The 19,298-nt window shown below is 39.8% G+C and overlaps 1 protein-coding gene across 1 annotated transcript; it reads right to left on the bottom strand.

The window, feature by feature from the left end:
* Positions 1-14,416: 14,416 nt before the first annotated feature.
* LOC120807272 (transmembrane protein 233-like) lies at positions 14,417-16,164 on the bottom strand. Its single transcript, XM_040159057.1, has 3 exons — positions 15,979-16,164; positions 15,062-15,323; positions 14,417-14,556 (listed from the first exon to the last, which is right to left on the bottom strand). Exons 1-3 carry the CDS (start codon positions 16,162-16,164, stop codon positions 14,417-14,419), a joined length of 588 nt encoding a protein of 195 aa, XP_040014991.1.
* Positions 16,165-19,298: the final 3,134 nt, after the last annotated feature.

The raw sequence follows: 19,298 nt of genomic DNA, 5'->3' as shown, positions 1-19,298 counted from the left end.
AGTGAGAATACAGCTGCAACAGTTACCTCATTACTGCAGCAATAGGAAGCAAACTGCAGGGTTGGCCAAAGAACTGTTGAATTGTTTGTAAGGTTTGTTTATGTTTGCTTTTTTGTGGATTGTTGTAGTCGCCTGTATCACATTTGGGTTGGCTGGAAGAGTGGTCATGCAGCTAGAGAGAACACTTCTAAAACAAAGGCCACAATTATATTGCAACAACTTTAGTATACAGCCAGAGAGATATTCTTATGTATGATCAGTGTGTGACACCCAGTGAGTTCGAGGATTTATTTTATGATGAGGTGTTGTAATTTGCCTTTTTTCTATAACCACTCTCTCTTGCATTGTTCACATCTGCTTTAGACATTAATTTTACTAGAATGACTTGCAACTATGAACTTCTGCTTGGTTTGTTACCATGTTTCACGGCTGTATTACATTCTGGTCTGCCATTGTCAGTGGAGAAATGGGTGTTTCCGCGTCTTTTACAATCGATTTTTCTTTGATTCCGATTTTCTTAAACCTGAAAAAATGGGCCAGTAAAGAAAAGGAACAATTCCAGCAAGGAACAGTTCATCTTGAAATGTCAAAGTGTTTTTGGATTGTTTCTTTAGAGTCAGTTTGTGTAGAATATTTAAGTGATTACCGCATGTCTTAAATTACTCTGATGTCATCAGTTTTTGTTTGTAGAAAAATGATCCAGTCCCAGTGTAAACCAAAACAGATCCACGGTATTGGTAGTTTGGGAGAAGATGCTGCAGTGTGAATCGCTGTCATAGTGCATTTTTGGTACTACAAATGGAATATACTAAAGTTGGAATTTTCTAATTCTACACATAGTAGCTTGAGCAGCTATATTTTCATTTGAGCAAATGCCAATATATCCTGAGACCCTTTTACAATGCACGTCCTAAAATCTTTCAACTCCATTGCATACCTTGTTGGGTCTGACATTGCAGTGCCAGGCATGGGCAGTTTTTCTTTGCAATCTGTACGATTCCCATATGATTAATCCCTCTGTATGTTAGCACCCTGTGTTTCAGTCCAGCACGAACAGCCACAAGCAGATGTCTGTGTGAGGGCCATATTGAAGAGGACACAAATCTCAACTAAGCCTCTCTAGTCCTTATGTAACACCCTCAGCAAGGCGCTATGCCCCACAGATCACTGGTATTTATGAGTGACAATGACACGCACACTTATTTCTTTTTTCTCCAGGAGAGAGTATGAAATAGGATATATTTAGAAAGCTCCAACAATAGACTAGCCGCTCTTTTTCTACTGATCATTCTTGTGGTCATGTCCATTTTCCTCAGGCTGTCTGTGTTAAATGTATACATTCACATCAGCATTCCTCCATGCGCTTTTTCAGACCAAGGACGAGATCTGACAAGTGAGGGCTGCTTAAAAATAGTTTTGTCTCTCCACCACAGCTGATCCTTGATATCTTTGTGGGGTTCAGTCATTTCTGCCATCAGATTGGCAGTTGATTTTAAAAACTACAACGGACAAGCCAGGTTATAGCTTGCAGTCAGTCCCAGTGCTCCTTCAGTCCCCCTCCTGTGGAGGAGTGTAATGAGGCCATCGCTTGCTGCTACATTTGACTCATCCTTCTGAAGTCAGGAGGTCAACAGGTACTTGTGCTCGTTCATCTGCTGGGTTTCTCCTTCACTCGGAGCCAGCACCGGCAGCCTCTCGGGGCTAGAGGGGACCCTGCAGGCTCGGTAGAGGATTAGACAGAGGAGGAGGAGGAGGATAGCAACAAATGTGTTGCAGGCTATGGCCACCAACGCAGCTGTGGACAGGCCTGTCGTGCTTTCTCCAGATTCCATAATGTAAACTGAACTGCAGTGTCCAGTGTTGGTCAACTTAGATATTAAATTTTAAGTTGGTTCCATCATGTCCTTAGTTCATTATCAGGGAATGTGTGAGACTGAGCATCACCTATGTCTAGATTTAAGAGTAGAAGCTTGAATCCACAGGATTATGATTACACGTCACAAGATGGATTTTATGGACTGTATTTCCACTGTGTAGTTAAATGCCTTGTGCACTGTGAGGCCAAAAAATCAATATGCATTGTGACTATGAAAGGGGAGCGTTCCTTGGCACCGTGCACATTTGGTTTTGCTGAATATTTAGATAAAACAGCAGGAAAGTCTGGCCGTACCTTCACTGCAGAGATGAATCTTTACTCCTCAACAATCTGTTTTTCTTTGTAGCTTCTTTAGGGTGACACACCACCACTCCAACATACAGATGAGCCTCACAGCACTTTCTGGCAATGCTCAGTTCACAGTAGTCTGCACTATCAAAAAGCTGCTTACAATTCCAGTAAATTCCTGCCAGTGTCTGTAAGAGAGGAACAAATAGAGAAATTAGGAATAATTGAACTCCAGCAGAGTTTGAAATGGGACAAGCTGTGTGTCAGTCAGTTCACATATCAATCTGTACAAACGTTACATATCAACATTCATCTGCTGCACATCGAAAGAGCTGCATCATTGGTCTTTCACATGGCTGCCTCGGAGCTGGTGTGCTCTAGGGATGAGAAAACTGTTCAAAGACAAACTATTCAAAGAAACCTTTAAATGCCTATTTCAGGGGTTCAGTGGCAAAAGAAATTGGTGACGAAAAGGAAAAACACATCAGGTCATGTTTGTAATTCTTCACCCATCAGACACATATTAATACACAAAAAAAAATACATTTTTATTAAGATTATAGCAGTAACAACGGCAGTTTATAGATCACCCGTGCCAACCCTGTGTCAACAATCTGCAAGTTTTCATCCCAATCAATGACCACAGCAGGTGATTTTAACAATGAATTCCCCCCAACTACTTGAATTATTCATCAGTGAATGGAGTCTTTGGTTGGATTGAAAACCTGCAGACGGTTGGCACATGGTTGGCAATGCTGGATTACCAACCAGGCAAAACTGCCCTATGGCCCCAGACCCCAAGAGCCCCAAAAGTTTTGTGATTTTGATTAATTGTACAATTGAAAGGAAATTTCTACCACTTAAGTACTAATGCAGATCGGCCATTATTAGCCAATTTTGCAGCTATTTTGTGTCACAATCTAGGTTTAGAAGCTTAATTATTTATGTTTATATTTTGCTCACACTGTGCAAACAAATTCATCCAGCCTTTCTCTGCTGGAAGGAAAAATATATTCGTAGGCTGCTGTATTTTCAAATGCATAACTAACTCTGCATGTCATGAACAAGAATATGATTTACTCTTAAAAGATGCTGTTCTGTACTCTGCACTCCATTATCACAACTTTCAATATGCACTGCTTTTAAAGATAGTTACCAATTCCTAACATACCCACTGATAATATATGATAATGGATTTCTCCTAAACCCATCCTGTCTCTATGTGTTCAACTATTGCACTACATGCCTTTAACTACACACCAAAAGTATGACTGCGCCTTGCAAAGTGTACTTCGAATCACAAAAACGAGCCCAAATTCAGTAACAAATCAGATGTTCCACATGCACCATTCCGCTTTTCTACATACACCTCTACATACTTGACATGCTCATCTTTCTTCATAATCCTTCAAATTAACATTTACAGCACAGATGGGCCATATGGTAATACAGACGCACAATATCAAGAACTAGATTGAAAATTCACTCCCATTATTTTCCCATTTGGTAAATTAGCATATCCATAAATTTACATTGGAATAGCACTTGTAGTGTGGATAGTTAACAATGATAACTTTTGCTACAGCGAGGGAATAGTGTTTACCTGGAGCGTGCTTATCAAGTCCAATTATTTTTGAATTCATAAAAACATCCAACAACAACCATCGAACAAAATCAGAAAAAGACTTTGTCAGTTGCTGTATTTGGGATCAGTTGGGTTTGTAAGATAGAAATGAAAAAGACTGAAAAATTATCACTTATCTGGAATCCTGAGAATGGATGAAAGAAATTCTCATGTTAGAGTATCTGAATGATTAGAGATTTTATTGCGATGTGCATTCTGGTCCTTTGCTGAGATAGATTTATTGAAAGCAGATAACCATGTGCGTCTTGAATTTGAAGTCATCTTATTGCAATAAAGACACTAGATTAAAAAACGAACGCTTAATCGTCTGCCATTTCATTTTGTTTACAGTCACCCTTAATTCCAATGTAATTACAATGTGATTTGGAATGATCGATCATGTTAGTCAAGGCAACAGTTTGCACTGAGGCAGAGGGTATTTGCTTTTTGGTTTACATTGTTGAGATTTTATTGGCCCTAATTTACAATAAGAAAGTTATCCTTAAAGCTCAAGAACAGTGGCCCTAGTTCTCAATGAAAGAAGTTTGCTTTGCATTCTCAAACGAGTGGTAAATAACTCCTCTACGAAGCCGGTGAATCACAAGTTGATAACCCCAAGTGAATTGTCCACTTGACTCAGTTGAAACTCTCTCTTCCTATCAGCCTTAAATCCTTCTGTCTCTAGGTGACACACTGCTGTCACACATGCACACACAAACACACATAGACACACACACACACACTCACACACACAAAACACTTAACAGTTGGGATACGCTGTTAGAAAGCTTTACTTAAAAAACACCCACAACTGACAGCACTATCACACACAGACCTGCAAGTACTTCTCATCAATCAGTCTGATCCATTAATCAGATCCCCCATCCCTCAGGGAATTGTGGGGACGGGAAACCTGGCTGCCCACCGAGTGTGACAGGTGGTTGATAAAGTCACAAAGCGTTTGATCTGGCTTTGGTGCAGCCTTCAACCCTCAGGTGGAGAGGAACCTCCATTCTTTCACTCTTAGGAGATTAAGGAGGATTGTTATTCATGACTAAATTTCCCCCGAGAGTCTGAGGATGCAGCAATCACAATTAGAGATCTCTCTTGTGTAGTATCCATTAGCTCACCCTCTAATTATGTCACATTTTAAGAGGTTCAGGCTCAGATGATATGAAAGAGGCTCGTCTTTCATATTGTCTGGCTGGTAACTTCAGCTCACCAAGATGCTAAGACTTTTGAATTTTATGTGCTGTCACATGCCAAAGCAAAGTCTTACATTTATACTAGCTGCACACTTACCCCACAGACTCAGCCAACAGTTTGTCTTCTTAATATATATCGCAGCTTCCATTCTCCCTTTTGGCTCACATGCTTAACAGTTCCCTCTTCCGCTGTCTACCATGCTCTTTCCCCTTCTCTCATCTGTCTCTGTCTCCCCCTCGTCTTCTCCTTCTCCATCTGCTCTGCTGCACTACACACACAGCTGAAGACGAGGCGGGGAGGACTGCACACTTGTTTGTGAGAGAGCTCTCCAGTCGCGGAGACACACCGAGAGAGAGAGAGAGAGAGAGAGGGAGAGGGAGAGGAGGGGCTGTGCTTGTGGATGTCAGCAGTGATATCAAGCGTAGGGGAGACGGGAACGGCTTGGATGTAATTACGAAGGGCTCCTGCTGCAGACAGGAGGGGTGGGTGGTGTGTGTGTGTGTGTGTGTGTGTGTTGGGGGGGGGCGGGGGTTGTTAGGATGAACAAGCGAAGCCGCCTGTCAGACAAAACAATGACTTCCGCCCTGCATCGCAGAGTACGGCCAAACAAATTATTTCAGCTGTTCAACACAGGACTGGGAACAGAGGAAGGCTGACTGAGCTATTATGAGAGGAACCCAAATTAAGGCTTAATTAAGGGAATTCTATTTCTTAAGAACGGTACAGCCAGTACAAAGCGAGTGCATACAATTTACAAAATTGGAACTTTCCCTTGTCCTTCAAAGTCTTATGGTTGTTTCCATTTTGTTTTCATATCCTGATGCTGCTCCCGTTTTCTCCAGTCCCACCCCACCTCCTCTGGTCATGCTAATGATGTACCCTTTGGGGTTTGCTAATACTCAATGAGTAAATAGCCCTGAAACCCACGGGGTGTCTTTTGCAGACAAACATCTTACTCACGTTATTTGAGATTTTCCTGATGATGAAATAGCTTTTTTGCAAGCTCACAGCTTGGAAAAACAAACTAGACTGCATGTTTAAACTTTCTTAAGTCAGGACACAGGACTCCTATTAGCTTCTCAGATGAATACTCTTAATATAAGTTTTGATTCAGATCTAAGTGAGCTGCACAGCCATCACTGTTGCAGGGTTTCCATTCAGTAACACTATCATATGAATTCCTTACAATACGATTTCATCACAAGGATGTCTCTAAGACTGAAAAGTGGGCGGGGGGGTCCACAGATGTTCATGCAGGTGCAGACCATGAGTCTGCGTCCAGCTGGTTTGAAAGAAGAAAGCCAATGAAAAATAGTTTTTTGATTTTTATAATGTCGGTGAAAAGTCAATTAATTACTTTCCAAAAGAATAAGTATTACTGACAGGTATAATCCAAATGTGAAAGGTTTAAACCAAAGCGCCATCCTGTCAGTGAGGATAATAGGATTATTGGTGTTACAGTTGCAGGTGAAACAGGCAAAAACCTCAAATTACTGTTTATTCTGGATGACTCTAGTGTTTTACAAAACAAGGTGGGTCTGTAAATGGCTAGATGACAAAGAGACAAAACAAAATATTAAGGTGTCACCTGCAAACCATGTGAGTGTTTACTAGTTAACTGAACAGAAAAATCTTGATTAATTTTCAAATCGAATAAGGTAAATTGAAGCAGTTGGACAATTTGTTGCAATTTCACTTACAATATGTCTTCATTATGTATAGTACACTTACTTACCATCAAGTCTGGCACTGTCAAACACAAACAGCATTTCTTTTGGCGAATTTCTCCATTGCAAAGTGCTGAAATGTCTTTTAATACCATATTACCTCTAGATACTTGAGATCATATTTAATTTCTGGATCAGTTTGTGAAGTTGTAATTAAATGTGGCTGTAATTTAAATACATTAAATTTAATGTATTAACATTAAATTTAAATTTACTGTTAATATTTAATTAAATGGTAATATTAAATATTACATTTAAATTTAATGTTAATACAACCTGGAAGAACTGGGATGAGATTTTTTTTGTCCAAGCAATCTGCTTGTGTTGTTATTTCTTCTGAGTGTCTATAGAAATAGCTTGCTGTGTGTTCTATATAAACATAGCTGTCTCTTCTGCTTTCTTCCTGATGACACTGAAATCCATGAATATAGAATCTGCTTATTTATACCCAAACCTGTTTACTCTTTAACTTAGTGGAAGTACCAGTACCAGGGACTCAATGGACCATTTGCTTGAGGCCCCTCTACAGGCCAGAAATATTATTACTGGCAGTGCAGACCAGGTTCAGGGTGTAACTTTGACTTGACTTTGGAAAACACAGGAAAAAACAAGAATCTGCCGCTTTCCTCTGGGTATGTGGGCAGCAAAGATAGACACATACTAGTACAGTTAGACCTTTCTTTAACAGGAATATCTCAAGACTAACCACAGAAACGGATTCCTAACAAATCGACCTACTGTAACCCCAAAATACAAAAAGGTGAACTGTGCCAGTCTTAAAATAAGCAGGATTTAGACTAAATGTAACAGTTATGGATATATGTTGCACAGGATAACCTGTGTCAGCTTGGCTCTCTCTGTTACTCTTTCTCATACACACAAACATGTAGCTCAAAGTGTCAGAATTTGAGATGAAAGTCTGGTTTCACTCTGAGAGAGAAGCTGATGCAAAACAGACGTATGCAGGACATACTGTTACTCTCAGCTCCCAAAACATGTGACGGCAGACACATATATTCTTGCGAGCAGGAGCAATAGCAGAAGCAAAGATGGAACAAGACCGGGAAAAGAAAGACAGTAGCTGTCACAGCAGAAAATAAGACTTCTGACGCTTTCATCTGTCATCTAGTTGCCATAAATCTAAATCCTGTGCACCTGTGGAATGATTATTAAAATCACCAAGAAAGGAACTGAAAATGTGTGGGAGGGAAACCGTTCTCTAAACTTCTTTTGCTCCCAGATTTAGACAGCTCCTGGAGCTCTCGTTTGATGAGACTGTAGAAAACAATATCGGTAGAGGTCTGTTTTGAAAGATCCACTCTTTATTTTTTTCTTGAAGCGTACCAACTGCTTTCATGTTGGACAGTTTGAAAAGTTTTTTTCAAGTTAAAAGCTTCCATCAAGTTCTTCATTGTGCATTCGAATCTGCTGAAGAACTTTCCGCTTTCACAGAAAGACTGTTCTTAAATCCTGCTATCTCTACATGACATAATTTGAGACTTTAGTTGTGTTGAATGGTGTGTCACTTTTAGTTCAGGAACTGCCATTGAAATTCAAATGAGAACTTTGAAGAAATTCATGACTAAAATTAAGTGACTAAAATTGACCCTCCATTAATGAAATTAAGATGGTTATTAAATCTCTGTGTCGAAGAAACTGTTCATTCGCGATTAGAAACTAAACTTGATGTGCTGTGATTGTTCACTATCATATATACACCTATACTGCATATGCAGCTACTTTTTAAACATGGTGAGCGGTTCGATTTTGGATTAACTATTTATCATGTAGATGAATATTTAAGCAACATGATTTTTGTTTGACATGAAAATTTACTGGCACTTCCACGGATATGAATGCCTATTATTTTCTCTCTAAATGCAAAACCAGATAGTCTCCTGATTTTTTTTTTTTTTCCCTTAATGTTGGAAGCTAGCTGCCATATTCACAAAGCTGTGATTCAGCTGCCTTCAGAAGCCATAGTTTCATATGGAATTCCATTTTGACAAAAATTACCTTGCGAATCCCAGAAATGTATTCAGGGATTTCAGAAGCACGCGACTCCGAGACGTTGACCTTGTAAATCATACCAAACCTAAATGAACTAACACTGAAGTCTGATCTATTATCCACTGATGGAATAAATGTTAACATGAACCTTTAACAAGCACATGTTAAGAACAATAGCTGATTAATTTACATTAAATTTGTCATTCTCATTTACATCCCACAAAGGAGCCTGGTTATATACATACATCTATATATATATATGTATATATATACACATATATACAGCTCTCGAAAAAATTAAGAGACCACTCCATTCCATTCCAGTATCTGTTGAATTCCAACACAAGCACACCTCATTCTACTTAATGAGGAACTGATTAGGTGATCACCTGAACCAAATCTTATTTAACGAGGAAGAGTATAAAAACCACTGCTGTGATCATCATTATCCTCTTGCAATGGGCAGCTGGATGGCAAAAACAGTGCTAGTAGTACCTCAAATGAGCTCAATGAATCAAGCCACGTAGGAGGGGTTATCCTGAAAGAAAACTTGCTTCCTTCTGCTCTGAAAATGTTCCCCAACTCTGAGGATTGGTTTTTCTAGCAGGACAATGTTCCATGCCATACAGTTAGGTCAATCAAGGTGTGGATGAAGGACCACCAGATCAAGCCCCTGTCATGGCCAGCCCAATCTCCAGACCTGAACCCCATTGAAAACCTCTGGAATGTGATCAAGAGGAAGATGGATGGTCACAAGCCATCAAACAAAGCTGAGCTGCTTGAATTTTTTTTTTTTTTTTTTTTTTCCCTTAATGTTGGAAGCTAGCTGCCATATTCACAAAGCTGTGATTCAGCTGCCTTCAGAAGCCATAGTTTCATATGGAATTCCATTTTGACAAAATTACCTTGCGAATCCCAGAAATGTATTCAGGGATTTCAGAAGCACGCGACTCCGAGACGTTGACCTTGTAAATCATACCAAACCTAAATGAACTAACACTGAAGTCTGATCTATTATCCACTGATGGAATAAATGTTAACATGAACCTTTAACAAGCACATGTTAAGAACAATAGCTGATTAATATACATTAAATTTGTCATTCTCATTTACATCCCACAAAGGAGCCTGGTTATATACATACATCTATATATATATATGTATATATATACACATATATACAGCTCTCGAAAAAATTAAGAGACCACTCCATTCCATTCCAGTATCTGTTGAATTCCAACACAAGCACACCTCATTCTACTTAATGAGGAACTGATTAGGTGATCACCTGAACCAAATCTTATTTAACGAGGAAGAGTATAAAAACCACTGCTGTGATCATCATTATCCTCTTGCAATAGGACCAGCTGGATGGCAAAAACAGTGCTAGTAGTACCGCAAATGAGCTCAATGAATCAAGCCACGTAGGAGGGGTTATCCTGGAAGAAAACTTGCTTCCTTCTGCTCTGAAAATGTTCCCCAACTCTGAGGATTGGTTTTTCAAGCAGGACAATGTTCCATGCCATACAGTTAGGTCAATCAAGGTGTGGATGAAGGACCACCAGATCAAGCCCCTGTCATGGCCAGCCCAATCTCCAGACCTGAACACCATTGAAACCTCTGGAATGTGATCAAGAGGAAGATGGATGGTCACAAGCCATCAAACAAAGCTGAGCTGCTTGAATTTTTTTTTTTGGCCAGGAGTGGCATAAAGTCACCCAACAGCAATGTGGAAGACTGGTGGAGAGCATGCCAAGACGCATGAAAGCTGTGATTGAAAATCAGGGTTATTCCACCAAATATTGATTTCTGAACTCTTCCTTAGTTAAAACATTAGTATTGTAATGTTTAAAAATGAATATGAACTTGTTTAGGTCTAAAAACACTTCATCTTTTTTGTTATTTTGACCATTTGTCGTTTTCTGCAAATAAATGCTCTAAAGGACAATATTTTTATTTGGACTTGGGGAGAACTGGTGTCAGTGGTTTATAGAATAAAACAAAAATGTTCATTTTACTCAAACATATACCTATAAATAGTAAAATCAGAGAGAGTGATAATTTTGCAGTGGTTTCTTAATTTTTCCAGAGCTACACACACAGTAAATGTTAACAGCCATTATTCATGTGATGACGATATGTTCTGTAAGATGGATCATCCCTACTTTTCTAATGTGTATGAGCCACAGTCATGACCCAGTTTGTGGCAATGATTTTTCTACCACATGTGTTTTCAAAGGTCATTCCTGTCATACAGAAGACATATTGAAGCAGAAAGCCACTTCTTACAGGTTATTCTCTATGATATATTGATTTTTAAAAATTATTATACAATTCTTAAACAATAGGGTAAATAGGTATGGGTATTAAAATATACCCAACACAGCACACCAAGCCTAATGAAATTCTTTTACGTAAAGTAACACCATAATCAGATCTCTCTTGACAACCATCCAGTTAAACTGTTCTTAGTGTCTGTAATAATCAGTAGTGAGCACCACTTCAAGAGGACAAAGTTATGAGTCAATGTAAGTAATATCACTGTAGATGTGTATGTCACAATACTGTGTTAACACAATTATGAACAGAGTGAAAAGCATCTCAACAGACAGCTACAAATGTGAGATGACAGTTTTCTCATGTGAGTGCGAAATGTATTCACTGACCCACTGCAACAAAATGTAGCAGTGCTGAATTACCCTGTTGGTCCCCATTGATAGTAATAAATGTCACAATAAAATGTAACTGTAATGATCACATCATGGTTAACGCAACATACTGTAGGTATTATAGTTGTTGAGGTCACATAACCAAGTGTATGTGAATCTGGTCACTTATGGGATGAACCCACTGAGAATTCTCTCCCAACTTTGCAGTTACCTTCAGCTCTACAGAGCATTTTAGAATTTCTCAGCTTATTGTTTTTTGGTTTTCAGGCTGGGAACTTTACTGTTTTGGTTCACTCTCACAGCTCTCATTAGCACTTGTTTCCAGATGCAGGCAGCAAAAAACCCATTGTACACTACCTCTTAGGCACCAAACAGCAGACAGACAAAGTTAGCAACTAGCTAGTCAACGCAGTGGAACGTATGGCAGGAGTTGGTAGAAACCAAAAATACAGCTAAAATGAGAGGGAATATGGGACTTACATTCGCCAAGCGGCCTGAAACATGACTCCAAATGAATAATAATGTTGCTCCGTATCTGCTGGATGTGTAAATGGGCGAGAGTTTGCCAACACATTTTCCCCTTAGCGATTCTATCAGGTGATAGTACGTCTATGTTGTGTCTACCGCTTGTCCTGTTGCAGCTCTAATGAAACTAAGACAAAAAATGTATTTTAAAAATTAAAGCAGGTAAAATAAAATGTAACTGTAAAGAAAATATTTTGTCAGTATAGAAAAGTGAATCCTCCACGATGTTTAGTCTTGTGGAATCAGGTAAATGCATGTTTATGTTTCCCTGCCTGCTCAGCATCATTCCCACAGTCATCCTCTCTCATTTATTCAAACTGGATCAAACTGCTGCTCCCTGGGAGGAACTCGTCATGGGATATGTGCGCGTGGAGGCTCTATCTGGTGCTAATGGACGCAGCTGGTTTGAGTGGCCTATTTATGAGCACTTCATGTGAGTCATGGAGTGCTCTCCAAATGAATTGCAGCTAGCAACACAACAGCACAGCTTCAGGTGACCTGATGCCGCGGATGTGAGCTGGACAAGAAAATAATTCACTATTCTAAAGCAGCTGTCTCACAAAGCTGGAAATCAGACTCTGCCTTTAATGTAGCATGAAAAATTGAATGAAAACTATGTTAATTAGTTTTGTTTGTGGGAAATTTTCAGTACAAAGGAGCTTCATTATATTTTGTGGTAATCACTTTGCTGTCACAAAGTCTACCTTGCTCCCTTGATAATCCTGCTAAGTGCTTTCAAGTCGCCTAAACCCTGCACTCGTTTCATTTTTCATCTTCTTCTCTCAATTTCTGCTTTGGTGTGACATCAAAGAGGTGGAACTACAAACACGCTGCATTTTTCTTTCAAGTAATCGGAGATAATAGTACAAGATTACTGCCAAACCTAATTTGTCCAAGTGCATTAGAATAACCACTGAAACTTGGCAGCAGGTCTTTCACATCAGAGGCACTGCTTTGAATTGCACCTGTGTACTGAAAATTGGTTTGATGGAAAAGGCTCATACTGCAAATCAAATAAGAAGATGCAAGCGGTGCATTTCATTCCGTTCCGTGTAGAGCATGTATGTGTAATTTGGATGTCCTCAGGGTCCACGAGGCACGTTGTTATAGGATGGAGAGCTGTGAAATGAATGAAAAAAGCCTGAAAGTGTTGTTTTCCAATAGCAACAATTAAAAAAAAGATGAGTTATGAGATGAGATGAAATGCACGAACAACGTCAGGACCCTCGTGCTTGAACCCATCTGAATCATCACTTTATTTCCTCCCACCTCCTATGACTCTGTTAATATGTTCCAGTTACCTCGCAGCAGGGTTGGTTTTGCTTGACCATGTGAAAGGCTGGACAACCTGCAATGCAGAGGGCAAATCTGCTATATTTAGTTTGGCGTATACTATGACATATCAGACTACAAGACAATTTCCCAGCGAAGCAGGTTGTAGTTCAAGGTTCATGGAGAGTTCTCAGTGAGCTACGGTGAAAGTGAAATATTTCAAATTTTAATTGTAACTCATAACAAAGTGCATTAACTCCTAGTTTTAAACCTTATTTAAAGGGTGAATCGTTACAAAGAGGTGGGGGTGTGAGGATCTAATACCTAACAGGTGTAAAGAATCTCAAAGACAAGTAATATGATCTTTTGGTTTGTGTTTACTTTTATATAATAGCTTTGATGCCAAGTTTGGGACAGGCTGGAGCCATGCCATGGCATATAAATCCACACAGGAAACAGTGTGAGAAAATCCTTTCATTAACCTGATGAAAATCATCTAATCTACTATTAATCTAATCTGATGCCATATATTTTGTATGTTGTTAAAACAGGAATCAGAGGACAAAGACAAGTTTGCATCTAATTCTCACAAGCAAGCTTTAGGTTTCTAGAAATGTCTAGAGCTAATTAATACACCGTGAGAAAAAGTCCCAAGGCATATACGTTAGAAAGTTATTTTATTTTTGTAACCACAGACAGACACATTATCATAATAATTAATAAATATTTTGTAGCACAAAATATCAATGCCATTACTAAATATTACAAAGCTTAATCATTTTAGACTAGTAACATTAAAGAAAATAAATGCTATTAATGTTATTATTATCGTTATTGTTATTATTATTGTTTTTATTCTCATTACTATCATTGGAATTAATTTATCACAACTTTTTGTAATGGATAAAATATGTATTCTGAGGTCATTCTATCACTATCATCATCCTAGTTCTGGCAATATTTTCAAGCTAAAAACAACAACACTGAAGATACATTTTGTCACATAGGGCATCACGACCTAGCAAAACATAGCTGTGAACTGTGGATTCCCCACACACTTGTAGAAAGCTACCTTTTTTAATTCAAAGCATCATTGAAATGAATTACTTGAAGGTTGTATACATGCATCACATTTTATAGTGTTTGGTTGTCCATATACTGAACAGGAAACATGAGAGGAAGTGATGTACAGATTTTAGTAAACATGAGTCGAGTCCTTTCATTGGCGGATGGTATGAACCGCCCACCTGACTCCGTCCAGAGATCCACAGAGGTTCAGCATGTCCTCTTGCAGTTTTCTGTCAAGTGCCTTATTTCTCTTCTCCCCCTCTCTCCACAACCACGGTGCTAAAATTCCATCTGGAACACACAGAGAAATACGTTAAACCAAGGACTTTCACATTAAGCGCAGCCTTGTGTTTGATGATACCCGCAGCATCTAGATCAGTCAGATGCATATACAGTAGTTGTTGTAAAGTGTTTCAGTTACTGTCAGTAGAAACATTGAATATTTGGGGGTTTGTCCGACATAGTTATGGCCCCTTTCGTACAGATTTCATACAAGATTTTACCCCTCTCTGTCACACTCCCCTCCACCTCTGCACTGCACCAATTTCAAATGACTTTATTATATGAGAACGTCTTTCCAGAGAGTCCTAGGTACATAAGTTATGACTGAGAGGTTGTTTTAATGGCAGAAAACAGGAGAAAAGGCAGGTTCTCGATTGTTCTCAAAATAAGGATTATGGGGGAATTAGTTTCAGAACGTTTGTCCTCTTTCAAAAATCGGCTAAGAAAAATGAGGCACGACAGCAAGCAATGGGGCTTTGAGGTAAATGCGCTCCTAATTCTGAGATATATCTACCTTTAGAGCTGGAGGGAGGGTTACACAAAACGGCCCTTGACCTGAAGATCAGACTGTGGTTGTAGTGTGGCACAGTGGTTGTGTGAGTGAGCGCAGAGCAGGGCGTCCCTGCAAAAGGAAGCCTTACTGTGGTAAAATGAACAATGCAGGTGATGGCGATGATGAGAAGGCCGATGATGATGGAGGCGATAGCAACGTAGAGAGCGTTCCCGCCCAGCCGCCTGGACCCATCGTAGTCACCATTATAATAACTTTTTCTAGACTGAGAATAAGAAATCACTTTTACATGCAAAACTCTGTCAATACATTTGAGGACTTTAAAAACCGCAACAATAACAAATCCGCTAAGGATGTGATCAGTCCCAGAAAAAAAAGAAAGCTGATTAAGGCCTTTTTGTTGAAACTAACCAAATTTTGGAAACTTTGACTAAGTGTCATCTAAAGCTTCCAAGCCTGTTTCGCAGGCAAGTTGTCACACGGTATAATGGTTAAATTGTGTTCTCTAAAATGCTGGTAAAACCACAGTTACCAGGCCTGCAGACAGAGACCCGGACTGGTAACAGAATACAGCCTAGTTTGAGGTTTGGCCACTAACTGAACATTAAGATCATCACTGTGCAAGATGGCAATTTCATTTCATTTTCCAAAATGGAAGATCAAGTAGGTTTGTTTGACGGGCAGAGCAGGTGTGTGTGTGACTGGGTTACGTCTTAGTGTCCAACATTTTCACGCACAACACAGCATGTCAGAACGCCGTGTAACTGAAACAGGTTCAACACCCTGAAGAGAGAACACACGTCTGTTCTCCCTAACACATTACTTCCTCCATGACACACAGCAGCACATCTGCATACTGTACTATGACATATATACAGGAGGTGCTGTCAGCTTAGCAGAGGTACGTAGCAAATGCTTACCATGATAGAGTAGACCAGGGCCACGATGTTGACGGGGTATGCAGGACAAAAGCAGGTGAAAATAGTCAGACATAGGTAGCTACGGAGTGGAGGTGGAGGTTCCTGATCCTCTATAGAACCATGGTCAAAAAATGCACTCCCACTCAGGGAACCTTTCACTTGTGGATTTAGGACTCCGAGAGCCATTGTACTTGACTGCAATGAAAAACAGTCAGGGGGTGAAAAACAACCAAATTAAAAAGTTTGAAACGTTATGAATAAGCTGCAAATAAGCAGAACCTGAAAGAACAGAAATCCAACTTGAGGAGCTGAAGTCCAACTTCTAACTTGAAAACGTTTGAAACCAGGAGTTCAAAAGTCCCGTTGATGAGTCTGTTGTGTTGCGTGCCAGTTCTAGTCCTCTTCCGAAGCTGGAAAAAAATTAAGTTTGTGGGGAGAGAGTAGAGAGGGAGTGAGGTAAGAGAGAGGACAGGATCCCTAACCCTGCTGGCCTCCATCCAGGACCCTCCCTAGGTAGAAGTGTGAGGGATCAGACTGTTTACCACTGCTGGCACCTCACGGAAACACACAACATGCTGATACATGGAAATGATCCCCTTTGACAGTTCAGTGCCATCTAACGTGTATGAATGTTGTTAACACAGTTAACCACACACAGTGTAGGAGGATCAGGGATTCGGCTGCACCCCTTACCCCTATGTTTTTGATTGTCTGGAACTGTCGCAGTTCAATTTAAAACGGATGGAAACAGTTGAAACAATCAGGCTGTGCATGGGAACTATCACATTTACTGTATCTTTGAATCGTCTCGTCATTTGGAGCTTTTAACTCTTTTAACTTTGCTGGGAATGTCATTAGTTTTGCAAGATTCCCTACAATCATGTTCTCCACATAATGAATTGCAATCACTTGCAGTGGTGGACTGAACGACGGACAGATTGATGTTGCCAACCCTACGGCCATGCTGGTACCGTGGCTAAAAGCAATTGATGGGCATCTCCCTGATCTGAGAGGCAGAGGCATGTGGTCAATGAGAAAGGCTAACAGACACGGCACCAGGGCCACAAAGGGTCAGGTCAGGGCCCAGAGTAGACAGAGTAATGGTGGCAGGCACAGAATGTAACTGTCACAGGTTTTTGAAGCCTCTATGTTAAGAAAGTTTATATAATTATGGCATCTTTTGGATTATTATTTTGGCAAGTTTATGCTCGTAGAAAAACGGTCCTGTCGAAAACTGGGTCGGTGGTTTCAAACCAAATACGCAAGAACGATTAGTTTGCACGAGTTTGTGCACAGAATGAAGAGCAGCACAAATGGTCAACTTGGACTCTGAAGGCTACGTGAGAATCTAAACAAACAAAATATACATTTTCAAACCTGGTGTCCTCGCTGATATTTTCTGCCACCATTGACACTTTTTTTCTTCAATTCATGGTAAAACAAGAGAGTGGTTTTCACTCAAGAAATTCAGAGGTGCACACAATTAGCTTCAACTTTAAAATTGTCGGTGCTGGACACTTGTTGTGGAAGTCAGAATATTCGGGGTCAAAGTTTTTGCCAGAAAGGCATGAATCTCCAGATCAAATCCTCTTGGTGAGGGGGTGTCATTTTTTATACTTCCACGAGAGGTCACCAAATTCATAAAATTATTACAGGGAGAGCTTTAAGTTGAATTCATTTTATATAAAGACTGGGAGAAAAACAGGTTCGCAAAATTAAAGGTTGCATTCCGGCACCTAAGATTGTATGCCATCGCTGGTCAGCAAAAAAAAACAGTCACAGTCAAATGCTTTAGAATAATTTATTAGGATTTTAAAATTGAAATTGTCAGAAAAAAAAAACAAAGAAAATAATAAAAGCATTGCTGTAAAGCTTGGCAGAGGACAGCCCAAATCTTAAACTTTAACTGAGCTCATGTAGAGCTACACGCTCCATTCAAAGCATTGGCCCTTTTCCTTACATCAACACAACAAAAAGACATCATTAAAATCAATATACAAGGGGAACAAGATCTCAAAACAGAAAAATATAGTTTCTTTTTTTTCTGAAAATAAGTCTTAATGCCGCAGAATTATCCACACGTCGTCTGCTATTACCAATAATAGTACTATTTTCATATGTAAGGTAAAAAATAACTTATTGCTTTATTGTAAGTTAAAAAGTTACAGTGTTGGTGTCCAGCAGTAGTTTTGTGTCGTGTCCCAGGTGGTCTGACAGAGGAACTACTGGCTGGATCAGGAAGTTTTCTGCTGTGCTGAACATCAAACAGGCTGCAGCAAGAAGGCTGAACAAACAGCCTACTTGTGTTTTGCAAATGTTGAATTCGTTCCAGCTTTTTGACTTTTCCTGCCAGCCAGTGTTGTCTGTACTGAGGTCCTGTATCAGAGCCGACTGGGAGCGAGACCCTGTTCCATTTCTGGTTCCCTGCCCAAACCCCCTCTGTTCACCACTACACGGAGCAGCAACTCTATATTAACAATAATATGTCGGTTCCAGAGGAGCACAAATTTATTAAAACTAAATATGAAATGGGAGGGAGGCAGGGGAGAGGAGCAGATGAGCCAAAATGGAACAGGGCGATCGTTTTTTTTTTTCAGTACCAAAAAAGAGGCAATCGAAATGCTCCTTCGTTGCCAAAAGTAGTTCCATATTACACCTTGATGTATGCGCACAACACTCACTCACACACACTCAGACGCAATCACATGCACCTTCAATAGTGATAAGAGGACAGAACATGACCATGATGTTTCCTACAATTGCTTCTCTGAGAATGTCCTTCATTTGTTTTCACGGTGGAGAACACCGCATTAAAGAATTTTTTTTAAAAAAAGAAAATAAACAAAAGAACATTAAGAAGTGAATCGCACAAAAAAATATATATAATATTTTCAGAAAAAGAGGAAGTCAAGTCAACCCCCGACCCCATGAACCCCTGATTTCTCCTGGTTAAAGTTGTTATTCTCCCGTAGTCCATCATCTTAATCTGAAGTAGTTTTCATGAAGATGCAAGAAATCTGGTTCATCATGGTGTTAAAACTATAAAGTCAAAGTTGCTTTTTCAAGAAGCAAAGCACACAAAGTGATGACTTTGTAACAAAAACAGCTTTTTCAACGTGTTTTGAACGAGCACGCCAGACGAACTCCTGGAAGCTCTCAACAGTCACGTCACTGAGGCGACGCCGGAGCCGACTGGCCAACAACGTACACATATACCATATGCATACTGATCAAAGTAGTGAGATGACCGCACAAAGTAGTAGATGACATCGTGCTGTTAACCCTTTCCAAACCAACCAATGACATGCCAGCCGGTTCAG

The sequence above is a fragment of the Xiphias gladius genome, chromosome 21 (genome assembly GCF_016859285.1).
Source record: "Xiphias gladius isolate SHS-SW01 ecotype Sanya breed wild chromosome 21, ASM1685928v1, whole genome shotgun sequence".
NCBI lineage: Eukaryota > Metazoa > Chordata > Actinopteri > Istiophoriformes > Xiphiidae > Xiphias > Xiphias gladius.
This window is presented reverse-complemented; position numbering and strand designations above follow the sequence as displayed.